The sequence below is a fragment of the Lycium ferocissimum genome, chromosome 10 (assembly GCF_029784015.1).
Source record: "Lycium ferocissimum isolate CSIRO_LF1 chromosome 10, AGI_CSIRO_Lferr_CH_V1, whole genome shotgun sequence".
NCBI lineage: Eukaryota > Viridiplantae > Streptophyta > Magnoliopsida > Solanales > Solanaceae > Lycium > Lycium ferocissimum.
The window spans coordinates 12,760,512-12,779,866 of record NC_081351.1 but is presented as its reverse complement, the minus strand read 5'-3'; the positions used below and the strand labels follow the sequence as shown (position 1 = coordinate 12,779,866).

At 36.6% G+C, this 19,355-nt stretch overlaps 2 protein-coding genes across 27 annotated transcripts; one reads left to right on the top strand and one right to left on the bottom strand.

The window, feature by feature from the left end:
- Positions 1-5,328: 5,328 nt before the first annotated feature.
- Positions 5,329-17,923, bottom strand: LOC132032503 (large ribosomal subunit protein eL30-like). 26 transcript variants are annotated; one of them, XR_009408464.1, is made up of 11 exons: positions 16,548-17,922; positions 14,413-14,603; positions 14,237-14,308; positions 13,290-14,041; positions 12,727-12,822; positions 12,550-12,621; positions 12,023-12,091; positions 11,635-11,891; positions 10,426-10,953; positions 10,217-10,316; positions 9,257-9,496 (listed from the first exon to the last, which is right to left on the bottom strand). XR_009408464.1 is itself a non-coding variant. In XM_059422135.1 (6 exons), exons 1-5 carry the CDS (start codon positions 17,242-17,244, stop codon positions 14,012-14,014), a joined length of 441 nt encoding a protein of 146 aa, XP_059278118.1. In that variant the 5' UTR covers positions 17,245-17,923; the 3' UTR covers positions 5,329-5,569; positions 13,848-14,011. The 26 variants fall into 26 exon arrangements, 5 of the variants coding, with proteins under 5 accessions (XP_059278118.1, XP_059278116.1, XP_059278120.1 ...); XR_009408466.1 differs by adding exons at positions 14,957-15,062; positions 15,172-15,645 and having other exon boundaries at positions 12,023-12,822; positions 14,413-14,508; positions 17,319-17,922; XR_009408470.1 differs by lacking the exon at positions 16,548-17,922 and adding exons at positions 14,957-15,062; positions 15,172-15,615; positions 15,867-15,886 and having other exon boundaries at positions 12,023-12,822; positions 14,413-14,508.
- Positions 6,430-8,768, top strand: LOC132034611 (uncharacterized). The gene is made up of 3 exons (XM_059425001.1): positions 6,430-6,438; positions 7,325-8,120; positions 8,353-8,768. Exons 1-3 carry the CDS (start codon positions 6,430-6,432, stop codon positions 8,766-8,768), a joined length of 1,221 nt encoding a protein of 406 aa, XP_059280984.1.
- Positions 17,924-19,355: the final 1,432 nt, after the last annotated feature.

The following is a 19,355-nucleotide window of genomic DNA, read 5'->3' as shown; positions in this document are numbered from 1 at the left end:
AATTCATTATTTACCTTCATTAATCATTAATCCACGCAAGAAATCACTAGAATCAAAGAGGGAAAGATAGGTTTTATGGGAAATTCTTAAAATGGGTTTTAGATTTCCTAAATAGAAATTGTTGATGAGATTGGCTAGTATAACCATAGATTCTAATATATTTATTGTTGTTAAGCTTATATCTTCCAATAGTAGAGGTCAATTTGTGGATTGAAAAGTTAGGGTTCATATCCAAATTTGGGGGTTTCATTTAAAATCCGAATTTAGCTTAATCTTGAGTTAATCTAGCAATTGATTAGTGGATTTTGATTATCTAGACTTGAATTGCATATTCCACCTTAGATTTTCTCATTTTACCCTTGTCGGCCCGTTTTCCCAACTTTCATAGGTTGGATTTGATCTAATTTAGAAGCTTAGCAATATGGGTATTGTTCTTCATGGTTTCTAATCTAGATTACGTTTATAACTAGACATTGAGTATTTGGAGACGCTACGAAAGGGCAAGGCAAAGGTGTAGTTGTTCGTGGCTCTTGTTCAGCATTCCAGGTAGGTTACGGCTTACCTTATGGTTAGACTTTGGTTAGTAAAGCATATGTAGAATTAGTGATTGTCGGAGACAGCATGTTACGCCTTCAGGTATGAAGTTGGATTGATTCTTAGGTTGGTATTGTTGTTGACTATGGCTCGTCGCCTTATTGTATTCTATTGAGTCATTGCCTTATTGTGATTTGTTGGCTTGTTGCCACGTGATTGATTCTAGGGTTGATGCTTAGGGATTGTATTATGATTTGGAGAGCGTATTATTAATCGTTGAGGTTATTGTAAAGGAAAGTAAGGTAAAGTTATGATATTGATATTTTGGTTTGAGATATGTGTTCATGTGTGGCACGATTGATTTGATTTGCTGTCATCATTCATTGATATTATGCATTGCACTCATTCTCGCCTTTTATGATACTCTGATATGAATACTTAGTGATTTATTCATGATTATGAACCCGTATCTCTCAGTTATTGGTTATTGACTTTGAAGAGGAAGGGATTGATATTGATCTTGGTATTGGGATATGTCCATGTGTGGCATGGTTGTTCATTGATATACTCTTGTTGGCATTGATATCATGCATGCATTTATACTCATATATTTGGATCAGGTTGCGCGCGCAACATATATATATATATATATATATATATATATATATATATATATATATATATATATATATATATATATATATATATATATATATATATATATATGGACCGGAGTTGCGCATTCGGCAACATCCGCCTGAAGCATCCGTGTATCATTGTATTGCATTGCATTCATATTGCATTCACTCATACATTTGATTTCTGGTAGTGGTTATTTATTGTATTGTACGGTGTTCATGAACATTGACTCTCTGGTTGGTTACTGATTTGAGATCGTTGTGTGCCTGATTAATATATACTTGGAAATAAAATAAATTTGTGGATTAGAGACTTTCTCCTAGGTTAAGACTTGAGGTTTTGAAAATTATTGTTGGCGATACTAGAGTTTTTGGCTATTCTGAGGAATTGTGGAAAACTTGGCAAGACTTGGATTTAGATCTTCACTATAGGCTTTATCTAGATATAATTCATTGAGAGTTTCTTGGATATTTCATTACTTGAGTTGTTATTCTTGGATATGTGTTTATGCTTTATCCTTGATTGAGAGCATGTCTATTCTTCAATCCCTTCCTTTATATATGTTAACTAACTATTGTCAGCCTATGATGCCTATTCAATATGTGTTGTTCGTACTGATGCTACCTTACTACACTCCTTTTCGGGATGTAGACTTTGAGGCAGGCTCCCCTTCCACCTCTCGAGACTGATTTTCGGGGCCTGGTTTGCGAGCTTCTAAGGTGAGTATCTGACGAGTCGCTGCCCGAAGGATCATTTATCATGTCTTTATTTTCTTCCATTCAGACAGTTGTTTTAGCATTTGAGACTTGTATTTTCTAGACATTACTTAGTTGCTCTTGTACAAGTCAGACCAGTTCCTTGGGGGTTGTATTTATATTCCGCACTTGCGATTATTTATGATTCAGACATTTACTTATTCTGCTCTAGTTATTTTATTGTGATTGAAGGTATGAATTGGTAAAAGAGTTCGCCTACCGAGGTGAAAATGGTAGGTGCCCGCGCAACTTAGTGAAATTGGATTGTGACACAGGTCTTGGTTGGTTTTGAGGATTTTAGAGATTTCTAAATTGAATAAGTGAAAAAGAATTGACCAATAGTTGACTTTTGAGAAATTGCGTCTGAAATCGAATTCGAACAGTTCAGTTAGGTTCGGAATATGATTTTTGACTGAGTTGAGCCTTTGTTTCGAGCCCCGAAGTGACCGTTTGTGTTATGGGTCATTGGTTGGGAATGTTGGTTTTGGTTTCGTTAGAGTTGACTTGGGTCAACACCTAGTCATCTTGACCTATTTTGGGAAATCCGAGTGCACGAGCGAATTCGTAGCGTGATTTCTGATAAGTTCGCATTTTTGGTTTGTGTCCATAGGGTTCCAAATGTGTTCCGAGTGTCGGATTGGAAGTTGGAAGCTTGGGAACTTGCTAGTTTCTGGTGTTTCGCGCCCGCGAGGGTTGGGGCACCTGGGAGACCGCACCTTCGCTTGGTAGGATGCAGGTATGGAGGAGAGGCTTAGAGGCAGATCTTCGCACCTGCGAGCGGAAGGCTGCAAGAGCAACTTCGCACCTGCATTAGTGAGTCTGCACCTGCGGACCTTGGGCATTAAGTGGGCACCTACGAGTGTCTCTCGCAAGCGAATGACCTCGTAGGGCGGTTGGACCACGCGCCGCAAGGATCAAGCAAACGAAAACCTTTTTAGTTTCTTGTCAACCTTTTTAGTTTTTTGTCCCCAATTCGAACCTCAATCATCCTAAATCATTTTTAGACCTAGGGAGCTCGGTATAGGGCGATTTTGAGAGGTTTTCAACAATCATATTTTAGGTGAGTTTCTTACCACCATCTTACGTTTATGTCTTCAATTAGTAAGAAATTTAATGCTAAGAATCATGTTTTGGGATGGAGGTTTTAGCGGTTATGAACCCTAAGTTGAGTTTGAACTTTCTCTGACTAATCATGGTTTGTTTTGAGTAAATTTCCTACTATTTACTTGTTTAAGCCTTGGGTAAACTAATTTTATCACAAATTTCGATTTCAGTCCGGAGTTTCAAATGATTTGATTATAGGTATTGACACAAATTGGGGGTTTTGATAATTAGTGGAATGGAAGGTCAAATTAGGGTTAGATAGTCATGAAACTTAGGATTCCGACTATTTAGACCTTGGGTATCATATTTCCAACTTGAATTTCTGATTTTATCCTTGTGGGCCCGGGATTACTTTTCGGATTCCATTTAGAAGCTTATCAATATGGGTGTCCATAGAACCCTATGCTAATGTAGAAATTGGTAATTGTTAGAATTTGCTCATTCGGAGGCAATTCGAAAAGGAAAGGCGAAAGCTAGATAGTTCATGGCTCCTGTTCGGCTTCGAGGTAGGTTACAGCTTACTTATGTTTAGACTCCGATTAGGGAAACGTATGTAGATGGTACTTATTGATGAGGAAAGCATGATAGGCCTTCGGGCATGGTGTGGAGATGAATTCTAATTAGGTTGGTATCGTCAGTTATGTGGGCTTGTTGCCATGTTTGTTATACTCATGAATTTGATGTATTTATCTCTATCTCTTGAAATCTCACTTATCTCATGAAAGAGGAAGGATAATAGAGATGAATTGAGTTTTGATTTGCATTTCATGGCAAGTATTTGTGGATCATATGATATGCGGTATGGTTGAGGTAGATTTTATGCATGGCATGCATTAGATATGTCATGTGTAATTTGATATGAGATTGATTTGAAATGATGATAAGTGAGAGAGTGCAGCCTCCGAGGTCTTTGCCGGAGAGCGTAAAAGAGAGAGAGAGAGAGAGAGTGCTTATGATCCGAGGTTATTTACCAGAGCGAGAGAGTGCTCGTGTCCGAGGTCATTTGTCGGAATGAGGGTACATGGACTTCGCGAGTCCCCCATGGGTCACGACTTTGAGACATTGTCCTTAGCATGTGTGTACGGTACGGAGAGAAGGCCTAGGGGACATTTCATTTGCATTGCATTTCACATCATTGCATATTGCATGGTACATTTCCTCATTGATCTCTTGGTTGATGATTTATTTAAGTTGTTGCTTGCTTGTGAGGTATCTACTTAGAAACTTGACATTCTTGTGGATTAGAGATTTCACCTAGGCTTACAACTTGAGGTTATTGTGATTATCATTACTCTGAGCCTTTACTTGAATAATTATTTCGTGACTGTACTTGACTGCTTATCTGCTCGACTTGTTGATTTCTTCTTATTTATATGCGTTATTTAATCATTGTTGGCCTATGATACTTACGAGTAATAGTGATATACTCATACTACTCTTCTTACATCCCTTTTGGGGTGCAAAGTTGGTTCAGTTTGTCGTTCGTGACCTCGCGACTGATCTCAAGGATGCCCATCAGAGAATTTGGGGTGAGATACTATTGGATCCGTAACCCTGGATCTCTTCCTATGTATTCTTTCTAAGTTTTTCTATAAACAGTATTTATTTCAGTATTTGAGGCTTGTATTTCATTTTCAAACTGTGTATTCCATATTAAAAGCTCTGTAACACAATAAGACCATGTTTTGGGGATCTCTTATTCTTTCCGCCTTTGTTATATCACTATGTTATTTAGTGTTTTCATTGAACTTAATTTCCTCGCTTGCTTTGAAAAGGATCTAATAATTTATGGTTCGTCTAGATTAGTGTACGATTGTTGATGCTCTCATGAGTTTCTTCCATGAAATTCATAACAGTATTTGAGGCTTGTATTTCATTTTCAAACTGTGTATTCCATATTAAAAGCTCTGTAACACGATAAGACCATGTTTTGGGGATTGTAAACATCAAGTTATTCTTTCCGCCTTTGTTATATCACTACAACTGTTATTTAGTGTTTTCATTGAACTTAATTTCCTCACTTGCTTTGAAAAGGATCTAATAATTTGGGGATGGTTCGTCGTCTAAGAAATAGTGTACCGATTGTTGATGCTCTCATGAGTCTTCTTCCATGAAATTCACAACAAAAGCTCTTGTTTAACATTTACCCCAAACAAACACGCATGTCCATGATCTGATTCCTACACAAATATTAATAAACAAAAGACACTTACGGTCTTCTTTGCAACAACCATGGTGGATTCCGGGTGGGGAAACGACAACAGATATGTTTGGAATCATATCCGGAAGGATGCGAAGAGAAATACTCTACAACTAAATAGTGTTGCAATTGCATGACATATTGTAGCTACTTGGCCATGAATAGGTATGGACATACCAATTGTTAGCATTAGCTTATTAGCACGTAACACTTAAAAATATTTCTCCAATCACCTCTCCATATTTCTCTGATGCTAGAAACGGTTTACCCGAGAAATATGGACAAGGAGATTGGAGAAATATTGCTTTAGGTATGGACGCCATTACTTTTCAACAGTCTCTAATCGTACGAATTAGGCATTGGATATGAGTTTGGAGCCATGTCCAGAAGGATAGGAAGAGCAACAGTCCAGCACTAGAAAGTGTTGTAATTCCATGTTCTGTTGAGCTACTTGGCCATGAACAAGTATCGGGCATACCAATTGCTGAAGCATAAAAATATTTCTCCAATCACTTTTTCCATCTATCAATTCAATATTGATTCTTTTCTGGAAGTCTCAGCTAAACATAACATCCAACTTATATCAGTTGTTTTGCTTACATTTCCAAAACACAGAGCACACTAATATATAATAAAGAAAAAATCCTAATTAAAAAAAGATATAACAAATTAATAATACAATTCCTTAACAAATTGCACAACAAAATAATACTAGATGACTTTATCAACTGAAGAGTGGATGAGCTCACTGTACATACCTTTTGAGCTTCTAATGGTCTTGAGAACCGTTTATAATCCCAATGTATATTTTCCACTCTTCATACCAAGAGCGATCTATTTTTAATGCTCTCATGAGTCTTCTTCTGCGAAATTCATAACAAAAAGCTCTTGTTTAACATTTACCACAAACAAACTACACACATTTTCATGATCCGATTCCTACACTTGATAAAGAAGAGATACTTAGGGTCTTCTTTGCAGCAACCATGGTGGAGTCCGAAAGGATGCGAAGAGAAATACTCTACAACTAAAAAATGTGGCAATTGCACGACATATAGAAGCAACTTAGGCATGAATAGGTATGGACATATACCAATTGTTAGCATTAGTTCATCAAAGACATACCACTTAAAAATATTTCTCCAATCACCTCTCCATATTTCTCTGATGCTATAAGAAGCAACTTTTCCAAGAAATATGGCAAAGGTGACTGGAGAAACATTACTTTAGGTACGGACACCATTATTTTTCAACAGTCTTGGATATGAGTTTAGAGCCATATCCGGAAGGACAAGAAGAGAACCAGTCCACCACGTTCTATCGAAGCTACTTGGCCAATTGTTGAAATGACAAGTCTTGCAGCATTAGCTCGTTAGCACATAACACCAAATAAATATTTCCCCAATCACCTTTTTCATATTTCTACGATGCTTGAAGAAGCAACGCATAACCAAAATACATACACAGACACAACAGATATACGCATCTGATCATAAGCTATTCTAGGGATCTACATCACGCACCATAGCTACTACATATCAAGCAGTACATTGAATCTATAGTTAATAGTTAGCCTAGTGATAGAAAACAAGTTTTCCTTCTTCTCAACTCACTACATATGATATTGTTTTGCATCCCAAGACTATTTACACTTAGTCATCATTCATGTAGTTAATCCTATTAAGAGAATACAATCTTTCGTGGCATTCTATGAGCACCTTTATCGAACCCATACACAAATCCAAATAAAATAATTCTAAAATGATACTGTTAGAATATTTGCTTTTGGACTGCAGTAACTTTGTTTCACTGCTTTTGAATAAACTTTGTTTTATTGTTAGTAATTAGTTAGTTAGAAATATATTCTGCAGAGATATTCTAGGCTAGGTTGGTTAGTTAAAGATATAATCTGTAGAGATATTTTAGGCTAGTTTATGATTATCTTTTTATTATTTTTTTTCTATAAATGCAGAGCTAAACATAGCTAAATAATATAATTCCCTTTGACTGCATTACTATATATTTTTCTCTCAGCATTTTTTCTCTGTTATTTCCTACGTTTCTTTGTTAAAAAACCAACAATTGGTATCAGAGCCATTTTCTTGAGGGACCTGTGAGTGAGATCGATTCTGAAAATAGCTTTTCTCAAATAGCTCCTCCTGTCTTTGATTGTGAAAATTATCATCTGTGGGCGGTAAGAATTGAGACTTATCTTGAGGCTTTAGATCTTTGGGAAGTCGTGGAAGAGGATTATGATGTGCTTCTGCTGCCAAATAATCCCTCCCTGGCCCAGATCAAAAGCCAAAAAGAAAAGAAAATCAAAAAATCAAATGCAAAAGCAACTTTGTTTGCTGGTGTCTCTACAGCAATTTTCACAAGAGTTATGGCTCTCAAAACAGCAAAAGAAATTTGGGATTATCTGAAGGAAGAATACACAGGAAATGAAAGAATACGAGGCATGAAGGTGCTGAATTTAATAAGGGAATTCGAATTGCAAAAGATAAAGGAATCGGAGACCGTCAAAGAGTACTTAGACCGGCTTCTTGGCATTGTTAACAAGGTAAGGTTGCTTGGCACTAAGTTTAAAGATTCAAGAATCGTTGAAAAAACTCTTGTTACGGTGCTTGAAAGATACGAAGTATCCATAACTACCTTGAAAAACACAAAAGATCTTTCCGAGATTACTTTGGCAGAATTGCTAAATACATTGAAGGCACAAGAGCAAAGGAGGCTTATGAGGCAAGATGATATGGCTGAAGGAGCCTTGATAGCCAACCACAAGACTCAAAGCAAGGGTGATAATTCAAAGAAAAATTACCCACCTTGCCAGCATTGTGAGAGAAAAGGTCATCCTCCATTTAAATGTTGGAAGAGGCCAGATGCACCTTGTACAATCATCTGATGAAGTCTCATCAAATAGCTCTTCCACTTCCAGTGGTCACAAAGTTACAAACCCAAACAAACAATAAAAGTTCAATGGAAAAAGAAAGGAGTTTAGAACGAAACTATTTTTGACTTGGAATTCAAAGAAGTGTGATAAAGATGAGACCGTATAAAATGAATATTCATCAAATTTACTATTTTCGTGCAAGATCTGCAACTAACTTGGTCATGAAGCAGTGATTTGCAAAAACAAATGTCCAAATTATGAAGCAGATGCACAAGTCGCCAATGAAGAAGACGAAGACCACTTGTTTATGACAACATATTTTTCAACAAAGAAATCTGATTTTTGGATGATTGACAGTGGTTGTACAAACCACATGACATATGACAGAAATATTTTTAAAGAGTTTATGTCAATGAAAAACAAAAAAGTCAGAATCAGAAATGGTGACTATATTCCTACAAAAGGAAAAGGGACTATTGCAATCAAAATAGGTTTAGGTACACAAATAACTTCAAATGTTCTTTACGTGCCTGATATTTATCAAAATCTATTAAGTGTTAGCCATCGAGTGGAAAAAGGATTTAAATTGTTATTCGATAACAAGTACTGTCGAATCTTTGATGCCACTAAGCAAGAGATTTTATGAGTTAAAATGAGGGGTAAAAACTTCTCATTTAATCCAATAGAAGATAAACACATACCAGAAAACTACAAGACCAAAGATGAATTGACAGATTTGTTCACGATGTCAATTCCTGCCAAGTCTAGAGTTTGCAGTTCCAAAACCAAGGAGAAGTGTTACAATATTTGCTTTTGGACTGTAGTAATTTTGTTTTACTGCTTTTGAATAAACTTTATTTTAGTGTTAGTAATTAGTTAGTTAGAATTATATTCTGCAGAGATATTTTAGGCTAGTTTATAATTATCTTTTTATTGTTTTTTTCCTCTAAATGCAAAGCTAAACATAGCTAAATAATATAATTCCCTTTGATTGCATTACAGTTAATTTTTCTCTCAGTATTTTTTCTCTGTTATTTCCTACGTTTCTTTATTAAAAAACCAACAGGTACCAACACAAGAAAAACTACAAGCAGAAAACAAATGTTCTGAAAGAATTTTTAGAGAAGAGGCACACAAAAGAAAGAAAATCACTTCTTGAAAGCCATGTGTTGAAAACCATATCAAAAGAACGCCAAGGACACATTGTGACTTTGTGAGCATAAAGAGATATATAGATATCTAAACGAATGTAATGAATGACATGGACACACTTCCGTTGTAGTGGAGAACTCCAACCTCTGCAAACATAGCATTGTACTCTTATCTCGGACTTCCTGATAGGAGGACAATTGTTGGCAATAGTAGCAAGTTTTGCTGTAACAATCAAAGCAAGATATAGAAACCCAAGTTAGAATACAACAAAGACTACTCCCTCTTTATCAGGGAATCCATAATCAGGAAATTGGTATCCTTCTCCTTACTTATCTAAATAAACAAAACGTCCTATTACCCTCACAAAAATTTGCGAGTAACAGTAAGGTGATAATTGCAAGAAAATAAAGTAGATGAATAAGTTGCTAAGACAAGAATCAAATTAGATGCCCCCAACAAGGCAAAACAGATAGAGGATTCATACAACCGACCCCAAATATATTGGAATTGATGATACAAGCACCAATTTCTAATTAACCTTGCTATAAAAACTAGCCAGCATTGATGTAGTCATCCATTCCAGATTTCTCCTTAATTATTTAAGAAGGCTGCTACCGGTCATAGTTATCATCGACTGCTCAATTTGAAAGTCAAGGTAAGAAGTATGTGATTACCTTCTTGAGACAGTTATTATTGCATTTGGCCCATTGTTTAATTGGTTTAGTTAAATATCAAAAACTAAGATCTGATTGGTTAAAATTGAAAAGTTGTTTTCTAATAACCTGCACAAGAATCTAGCCAACCTTAGTTGTTTAGGGCCTTGTTAATAATGCTAAGGATCGAGGTAAACTTTTTCCTTATAAAAAAAAATATCGAGGTTTACTTTTTTGATAACTCAATCTTTTTGCTCGACTAGAGAGTGGTTGAGCTCACTGTACATACCTTTGGAGCTTCTAATGGTCTTGAGAAGAGTTTTGCATCCCAATGTGTATTTGCCCCTCTTCATAACAAAAGTGAGCCTATTGTTAATGCTTTCATGAGTCTTCTTCTGTGAAATTCACAATAAAGCTCTTGTTTAACATTTACCACAAACGAACACGCATGTCCATGATCTGATTCCTACACAAATATTAATGAAAAAGCTAAGAGACACTTCCGGTCTTCTGTGCAGCAACCATGGTGGATTCCGGTGTGAGGAAACGACATCTCATATGAGTTTGGAGTCATATCCGGAAGAATACGAAGAGAAATACTGTACAACTAAAAATCGTTGCAATTGCATGACATATCGAAGCTACTTGGCCATGAATAGGTATGGACATACCAATTGTTAGCATTAGCTTATTAGCACATAACACCTAAAAATATTTCTCCAATCACCTCTCCATATTTCTCTGATGCTAGAAGAAGCAACCTACCCGAGAAATATGGGCGAGGATATTGGAGAAATATTACTTTAGGTATGGGCGCCATTACTTTTCAACAGTCTCCGATCATAGGAATTAGGCACTGGATATGAGTTTGGAGCCATGTCCGGAAAGACAGGAAGAGCAACAGTCCAGCACTAGCAAGTGTTGTAATTCCACGTTCTGTCGAAGCTACTTGGCCATGACAAGTATCGGACATACCAATTGCTGAAGCGACAAGTCCTGTAGCAAATGCTCATTAGCACATAACACCTAAAAATATTTCTCCAATCACTTCTTCCATCTATAAATTCAATATTGATTGATTTCTGGAAGTCTCAGCTAAACATGTTGTTTTGCCTACATTTCCAAAACACAGAGCGCACTGATATATAACAAAGAAATAACCCTAATCAAATATATAACCCTAATCAAATATATATATATATATATATATATATATATATATAACAAAGAAATAATACAATTCCTTAACCAGATGACTTTATCAACGGAAGAGTGGCTGAGCTCACTGTACATACCTTTGGAGCTTCTAATGGTCTTGAGAAGAGTTTTGTATCCCAATGTATATTTGCCGCTCTTCATAACAAAAGTGAGCCTATTGTTAATGCTTTCATGAGTCCTCTTCTGTGAAATTCACAGCAATAAGCTCTTGTTTAACATTTACCACAAACACGCATTTCCATGATCTGATTCCTACACAAATATTGATAAACAAGAGATCCTTACGGTCTGCTTTGCAGCAACCATGGTGGATTCCGGTGTGGGGAAACGACTTCGGATATGACTTTGGATACAGTTTGGAGCCGTATCCAGAAGAATGCGAAGAGAAATACTCCACAACTAATAAGTGTTGCAATTGCACGACATATTGAAGCTGCTTGGCCATGAACAGGTATGGACATACCAATTGTTAGCATTAGCATATAACACCTAAAAATATTTCTCCAATCACCTCTCCATATTTTTCTGATGCCAGAAGAAGAAACCTACCCGAGAAATATGGACGAGGAGATTGGAGGAATATTACTTTAGGTATGGATGCCATTACTTTTCAACAGGCTCCAAACTCATCTGTAGTAGCTACTTTTCATGATAACAATTGGCAACTTTTGAGTGGAGGATCCAGAATTGCATCCAATCCAACACAGCCTCACTGGTCACCAGGCTATTAATAATATTAGAATCACCTGTAATCCAGAAAAGTAAACGGGGAAGACTCAAGAGATCGACAAGACAAATCAGTTGTTCTATGAATGCGGCCGGAGCAAGAAATACAATTAATTAATTGACAGTGTGAGGAATTCCACTATATGCCCACCTGGGTCAATAATACTGAGGCAACAGACTTTGAAGTATTTACCACAAGCAGTCCCCAAATCTACATTGTCTGAAACAATGTTAAACATATTAAGCATAAGAACTGTAACTGTGCCAACAAAATGAAAGCACTCTACCAATGTGATGACCTCCAAATTCACTAGGAGGTGTTTCACCACAAAATATAGTTCTCTTCAGGACTAAAAGCATGAATCAACAAGATCACACCATAAGAAACCATAACAGGCAAGAGAAACCACGCAGCACAACAGATATGCATCAGAACATAAGCTAATCTAGAGATCTGCATCACCACCTGAACTATTACATCTCAAGCAGACAGTTAAATCCATAGTTAATAGTAAGCCCAGTGACAGATATCGGGTTTTCCCTCGCAACTCACTACATATAAACTTGTTTTGAATCCCCAGATTATCTATACTTAGATATATTTTCATGTAACCGATCCTATTAAGAGAGTAGATTCTCAAATACACTTATCTGCAATTTTTGCCAGAAAACATCTACCTGAATGAGCACTTTCTCCCCATAATTCTACATGACGGCATACATAAATTCATCTAAAATTTCGGCATATTCCTGAACACGGAAAACAGGATCAAACAAAGTACATTAAAGAAATATTACATCCTCTATAAAAAAGTATGATAAAGTAAGCATGATCAGGAGTAAAAATCGCTGAACCTGTCCTGAAGCTATTCTTTGCCTTAGCCCAATGTAAAATTCATCGTTCAACAAATTCTTATTATTTGTACCCACATAAACGCTAACGGAAAAAGACTGAAAAGAAAGAGAGGATACAGGATTTCAGTTGATCTAATCTGATAGGTACAAAAAGCGAAAGCAATCTGATAAGACGATATGACTGATAAACCTAGTACTCGCACCGTCCCAAAGAATGGTAGAGATTGGAGTACCGTGGTCCTTAAATTGGAATTCATGATACAAGCACCTATTTCTAATTAACCTCGCTATAAAAACTAGCCAGCATTGATGTGGACACACATTCCAGATTTCTCTTTAATTATTTATGAAGGCTGCTACCAGTCATAGTGATCATCGACTGCTCACTATGATCATCGACTGCTCAATTTGAACAGTCTAGGTAAGAAGTATGCAGTTAGCTTCTTGAGACAGTGATTATAAAGTTTGCCTCTTGTTTAATTGGTTTAACTAAATATCAAAAACTAAGATCTGATTGGTTAAAATTGAAAAAACTGAAGAGTGATTGTGTTCACTATACATACCTTTGGAGCTTCTAATGGTCTTGAGAAGAGTTTTGTATCCCAATGTATAATTGCTGCTTCACCTAACAAGAGCGTGAGCCTATTGTTAATGCCATCATGAGTCTTCTTCTGCAAAATTCACAACAATAAGCCCTTGTTTAACATGTACCACAAACAAACGACACGCATTTTCATGATCCGATTCCTACACAAATAGTGATAAAGAAGAGATACTTACGGTCTTCTTTGAAGCAACCACGGTGGACCGGAAGGATGCAAGAAGAAATACTCTACAATGAAAAAGTGCGGCAATTGCACGACATATAGAAGCAATTTCTCCATGAACAAGTATGGTCATACCAATTGTTAGCATTAGCTCATCAGCACATAACACCTAAAAATATTTCTCCAATCACCTCTCCAAATTTCTCTGATGCTAGAAGAAGCAACCTACCCGAGAAATTTGGACGGGGAGATTGGAGAAATATTACTTTAGGCATGGACGCCGTTACTTTTCGACAGTCTCCAGTCAGACGAGTTAGGCACTGGATATGAGTTTGGAGCCGTATCCGGAAGGACGGGAAGAGAAACAGTCCACCACTAGAAAGTGTTGTAATTCCACGTTCTATCGAAGTTACTTGGCCATGAACAAGTATGGGCCATACAAATTGCTGAAGTTACAAGTCCTGCAGCAAAAGCTCATTATCACATAACACCTAAAAATATTTCTCCAATCACCTCTTCTATAATTCTCGGACGCTTGAAGAAGCAACCTATAACCAACAACAACAACAACAACAACAACAAAAAAAAAAAAAAAAAAAAAAAAAAGAAGTTATGGAATTTATTCCAGAAATTAGAACTTCAGGATCGTAAGCTTAAACCAATTAATCCGGAATAATCAAAGTTAGATTGTCAAGTAAAATTCTCAAGTACACTTATCTGCAATTTTTGCAGAAAACATCTACCTCAATGAGCAATTTCTCCCCATAATTCTGCTTGACGGCGTACATAAATTCATCTAAAAGTTCAGCATATTCCTGAACACGGAAAACAGGATCAAACAAAGTACATTAAGGAAATATTACATCCTCTACAAAAAGTATGATAAAGTAAGCATGATCAGGCATAAAAATCTGTGAACCTGTCCTGTAGCTCTTCTTTGCCTTAGCCCAATGTAAAATTCATCGTTCAACAAATTCGTATTGTTTGTACCCACATCAACGGTAACGGGCAAAGACTGAAAAGAAAGAGAGGATAATCAGGATTTCAGTTGATCAAATCTGATAGGCACAAAAGCGAAAGCAATCTGATAAGACGATATGACTGATAAACCTAGTACTCGCACCGTCCCATAGAATGGTAGAGATTGGAGTATGGGGGTCCTTAAATCGGAATTCATGATACAAGCACCAATTTCTAATTAACCTCGCTATAAAAACTAGCCAGCATTGATGTAGACACACATTCCAGATTTCTCCTTAATTATTTATGAAGGCTGCTACCAGTCATAGTGATCATCGACTGCTCAATTTGAACAGTCGAGGTAAGAAGTATGCGGTTAGCTTCTTGAGACAGTGATTATAAAGTTTGCCTATTGTTTAATTGATTAAACTAAATATCAAAAACTAAGATCTGATTGGTTAAAATTGAAAAAACTGAAGAGTGATTGAGTTCACTATACATACCTTCGGAGCTTCTAATTGTCTTGAGAAGAGTTTTGTATCCCTATGTATATTTGCCGCCCTTCATAACAAGAGTGAGCCTATTGTTAATTCTCTTATGAGTCTTCTTCTGCAAAATTCACAACAAGAAGCCCTAATTTAACATTTACCACAAACGAACGACACGCATTTTCATGATCCGATTCCGATAAAAATATTGATAAAGAAGAGATACTTACAGTTTTCTTTGCAGCAACCACGGTGAACCGGAAGGATGCGTAAAGAAATACTCTAACAAAAAAGTGTGGCAATTGCACGACATATAGAAGCAACTTGGCCATGAACAGGTATGGACATACCAATTGTTAGCATTAGCTCAGCAGCACATAACACCTAAAAATATTTCTCCAATCACCTCTCCAAATTTCTCTGATGCTAGAAGAAGCAACCTACCCGAGAAATTTGGACGAGGAGATTGGAGAAATATTACTTTAGGTATGGACGCCATTATTTTCAAAAGTCTCCGGTCAGACGATTTAGGCGCTGGATATGAGTTTGGAGCCATATCTGGAAGGACAGGAAGAGAAACAGTCCCCACTAGAAAGTGTTGTAATTCCACGTTCTATCGAAGCTACTTGGCCATGAACAAGTATGGGACATACCAATTGCTGAAGTGACAAGTCCTGCAGCATTAGCTCATTAGCATATAACACCTAAAATATTTCTCCAGTAACCTCTCCCATATTTCCCGCTTGAAGAAGCAACCTATAACCCAAAAAAAACATAAAACTAAAAAGTTATGGAATTTATTCCAGAAATTAAAACTTCAGGATTGTAAATTCTACCTAAACCAATTAACCCGGCATAATAAGAGTAAGATTATCAAGTAATATGCTTAAGTACTTATCTGCAATTTTTGCCAGAAAACATCTACCTGAATGAGTACTTTCTCCCATAATTATTACTTTAGGTATGGACGCCATTATTTTCAAAAGTCTCCGGTCAGACGATTTAGGCGCTGGATATGAGTTTGGAGCCATATCTGGAAGGACAGGAAAACAAAGTACATTAAAAGGAAATATCACATTCTATAAAAGCTAATGATAAATAAGTATGGGCATAAAAATCTGAGAACAAGTCCTGCAGCATTAGCTCATTAGCATATAACACCTAAAATATTTCTCCAATCACCTCTTCGTATTTCTCTGATGCTAAAAGAAGCAACCTATCCGAGAAATACGGACAAAGACTGATAGAAACGAAAGGATAATGCATTACTTTTCAACAGTCTCCGGTCAGATCGATAGGCACTGGATAAGTTTGGAGCCATATCCGGAAGGACGGGAAGAGAAACAGCCCACCATGAAAGTGTTCTAAACCATGTTCTCGCTGGCCTTGAACACGTATGGGACATACAAATTGCTAAAGTTCAAGTCCAAAAATTGCCTGAGCCCAATGTAAAATTCATCGTTCGACAAATTCTTATTGTTTGTACCCACATCAACGGTAACGGGCAAAGACTGAAAAAGAAAGAGAGGATAATTAGGATGTAGTTGATTTAATCTGATAAGCACAATAAGCGAAGAGAAATCTGATAAGAAGATGATTGATAAACCTGGTACTCGCACCGCCCCAAAGAATGGTAGAGATTAGATTACGGTGGTCCTTCAATTGAAATTGATGATACAAGCACCAATTTCTAATTAACGTCGCTATTAAACTAGCCAGCATTGATGTAGACACACATTCCAGATTTCCCCTTAATTATTTATGAAGGCTGCTACCAGTCATAGCGACTGCTCAATTTGAACAGTCTAGGTAAGAAGTATGTGGTTAGCTTCTTGAGACAGTGATTACAACGTTTGCCTATTGTTTAATTGGTTTAACTAAATATCAAAAACTAAGATCTGATTGGTTAAAATTGAAAAAACTGAAGAGTGATTGAGTTCACTATACATACCTTTGGAGATTCTAATGGTCTTGAGAACAGTTTTGTATCCCAATGTATATATGCCGCTTTACATAACAAGAGAGTAAGCCTATTGTTAATGCCATCATGAGTCTTCTTCTGCAAAATTCACAACAACAAGCCCTTGTTTAACATTTACCACAAACAAATGACACGCATTTTCATGATCCGATTCCTACACAAATATTGATAAAGAAGAGACACTTACGGTCTTCTTTGCAGCAACCACGGTGAACCGGAAGGATGCGTAAAGAAATAATCTACAACTAAAAAGTGTGGCAATTGCACGACATATAGAAGCAACTTGGCCATGAACAGGTATGGACATACCAATTGTTAGCATTAGCTCAGCAGCACACAACACCTAAAAATATTTCTCCAATCACCGGTTAGCATTAGCTCATCAGCACATAACACCTAAAAATATTTCTCCAATCACCTCTCCATATTTCTCTGATGCTACAAGAAGGAACCTATCCGAGAAATATGGCAAAGGTGATTGGAGAAATATTACTTTAGATATGGACGTAATTACTGTTCCACAGTCTTGGATTGGAGTTTGGAGCCATATCCGGAAGGACAGGAAGAGAAACAGTCCACCACTAGAAAGTATTGTAATGCCATGTTCCATCAAAACAAGTATGGGGCATGCCAATTGCTGAAGTGACAAGTCCTGTAGCAAATGCTCATTAGAACATAACACCTAAAAATATTTCTCCAATCACCTCTCCATATTTATCTGATGCTAGAAGCAACCTACCCCAGAAATATGGACGACGAGATTGGAGAAACATTACTTTAGGTACGGACACCATTACTTTTCGACAGTCTCCAGTCAGACGAGTTAGGCACTGGATATGAGTTTGGAGCCATATCGGGAAGGACATCAAGAGAAACAGTCCACTACTAGAAAGTGTTGTAATTCCACGTTCTATTGAAGCTTCTTGGCCATGAAAAAGTATGGAACAAACCAATAGCTGAAGTGACAAGTCCTGCAGCAAATGTTGTAATCAGGATTTCAGTTCATCTAATCTGAGCACAATAAGCGAAGAGAAATCTGATAAGACGATATGACTGATAAACCTAGTACCCGCACCGTCCCAAAGAATGGTAGAGATTTGGAACAATATTTTTTGCTTACTTACCGTCTACCGAACACCAGAAAATAGGTAAGCAAACCACTTATTTTCCTGGAAAACATTTTCTAGGAAAACAGTTTCCTTCTTACCAAACACACTACTAAAGATAAAAGATTAGATTGTGAAAGGAGTCAAGTATTTTTCCTTTTATAAGACACCAATATATTTGTGAATCATTTTCATTTTCCAAAAGTTCACATGCCAAATCAGCTAAATTTCCATTAATCTTTCAGAAGTAATTTTTATTAGAAACTGAAGAATAACATGCTCTTTTGTTAATATTCTTGGTCCAAAGTGAACAGAAACCTTATTGAGCTTAATAAAGACAAGCAAGAAACAAGCATTTAGTCCCAGATCAATAGGGCCAGTTCGAAAATCCTTTTTCAATTAAGATATGAAACTCATTCGACCAATGAACGATGCATAAATGTATAAATTTAAACACTAAGAACTAAATTAGATAATTAATAGCCCAATAATTTGGTCCTTTACGGAAAATATATAGGACATTCACCTTTGTTCCTTCTTTGTCTTATCAACCCCTCTTTGTTGTTCTATTTCTGCTCTTAATAGTCCAATATAAATATATATAGATTGGCCTGGAGGTCTGCTCATGGTATACCAATCAATTGATGAAGATTGCAACATCACTTCAAGAGATCATACATCACAATTATGAACTAGTTGAAGATGTAAAAGATATCGAGTTCGGAAATGTCACTCAATATGCGAAGTGATTATACATCATTAAAAAGAGTTGGCCAAAGATGTAAATGCAGTTGTATATGGAAATGTTCCTTTGCCTCAAAATATATATCTCAGAAATTTTGAGGCATAGGAACATTTGCAAACTGAATAGCATTTTTTTCCCCTATACTAGACATCAAATTATATTTGCGGCATTTTCATTTTGCCAAACATTTCACATGCCAAATCGGCTTAGCTTTTCTTTCAAAAATAGGTTTTATATCCTTCGGCAAAGTGACAGAGACCTTGTTAGGCTCAATAAAGAAATAAGCATTTGGTCACAGAGAAATGTCAGCCGAGGCAATTTTGAAAATCCTTTTGGGATAAGAATCATTTTATTCAACCAACAAGCAATGCATAAATATTGAAATTGAAATGCAATCAACTCAATTAGGTAATCAGGACCAAAATAATTTGGTCTTTTAAGAAAATATATAGTAAATTCACCTTTGTCCCTCTGTCCAAGCACCCTTTCTTTGTTATTCTATTTTTACTCTTGAAGGCTGCGTACAATAGACCCTTGTGGTCCGGCCCTTCCCCGGACCCCGCGCATAGCGGGAGCTTAGTG

What these genes read in the sequence shown, in the direction of transcription:
- LOC132034611 (XM_059425001.1), top strand. An exon ending in GAAGAGGCCAGATGCACCTT is followed by an intron (nt 8,121 to 8,352) that starts GTACAATCATCT and finishes GTCATGAAGCAG; the next exon opens with TGATTTGCAAAAACAAATGT.
- LOC132032503 (XM_059422133.1), bottom strand. Translation starts at nt 10,485, where the DNA reads ATGAGATGTCGTTTCCTCACACCGGAATCCACCATGGTTGCTGCACAG. An exon ending in CTGCACAGAAGACCGGAAGT is followed by an intron (nt 10,317 to 10,425) that starts GTCTCTTAGCTT and finishes TCACAGAAGAAG; the next exon opens with ACTCATGAAAGCATTAACAA. An exon ending in GACCATTAGAAGCTCCAAAG is followed by an intron (nt 9,497 to 10,216) that starts GTATGTACAGTG and finishes TGATTGTTACAG; the next exon opens with CAAAACTTGCTACTATTGCC.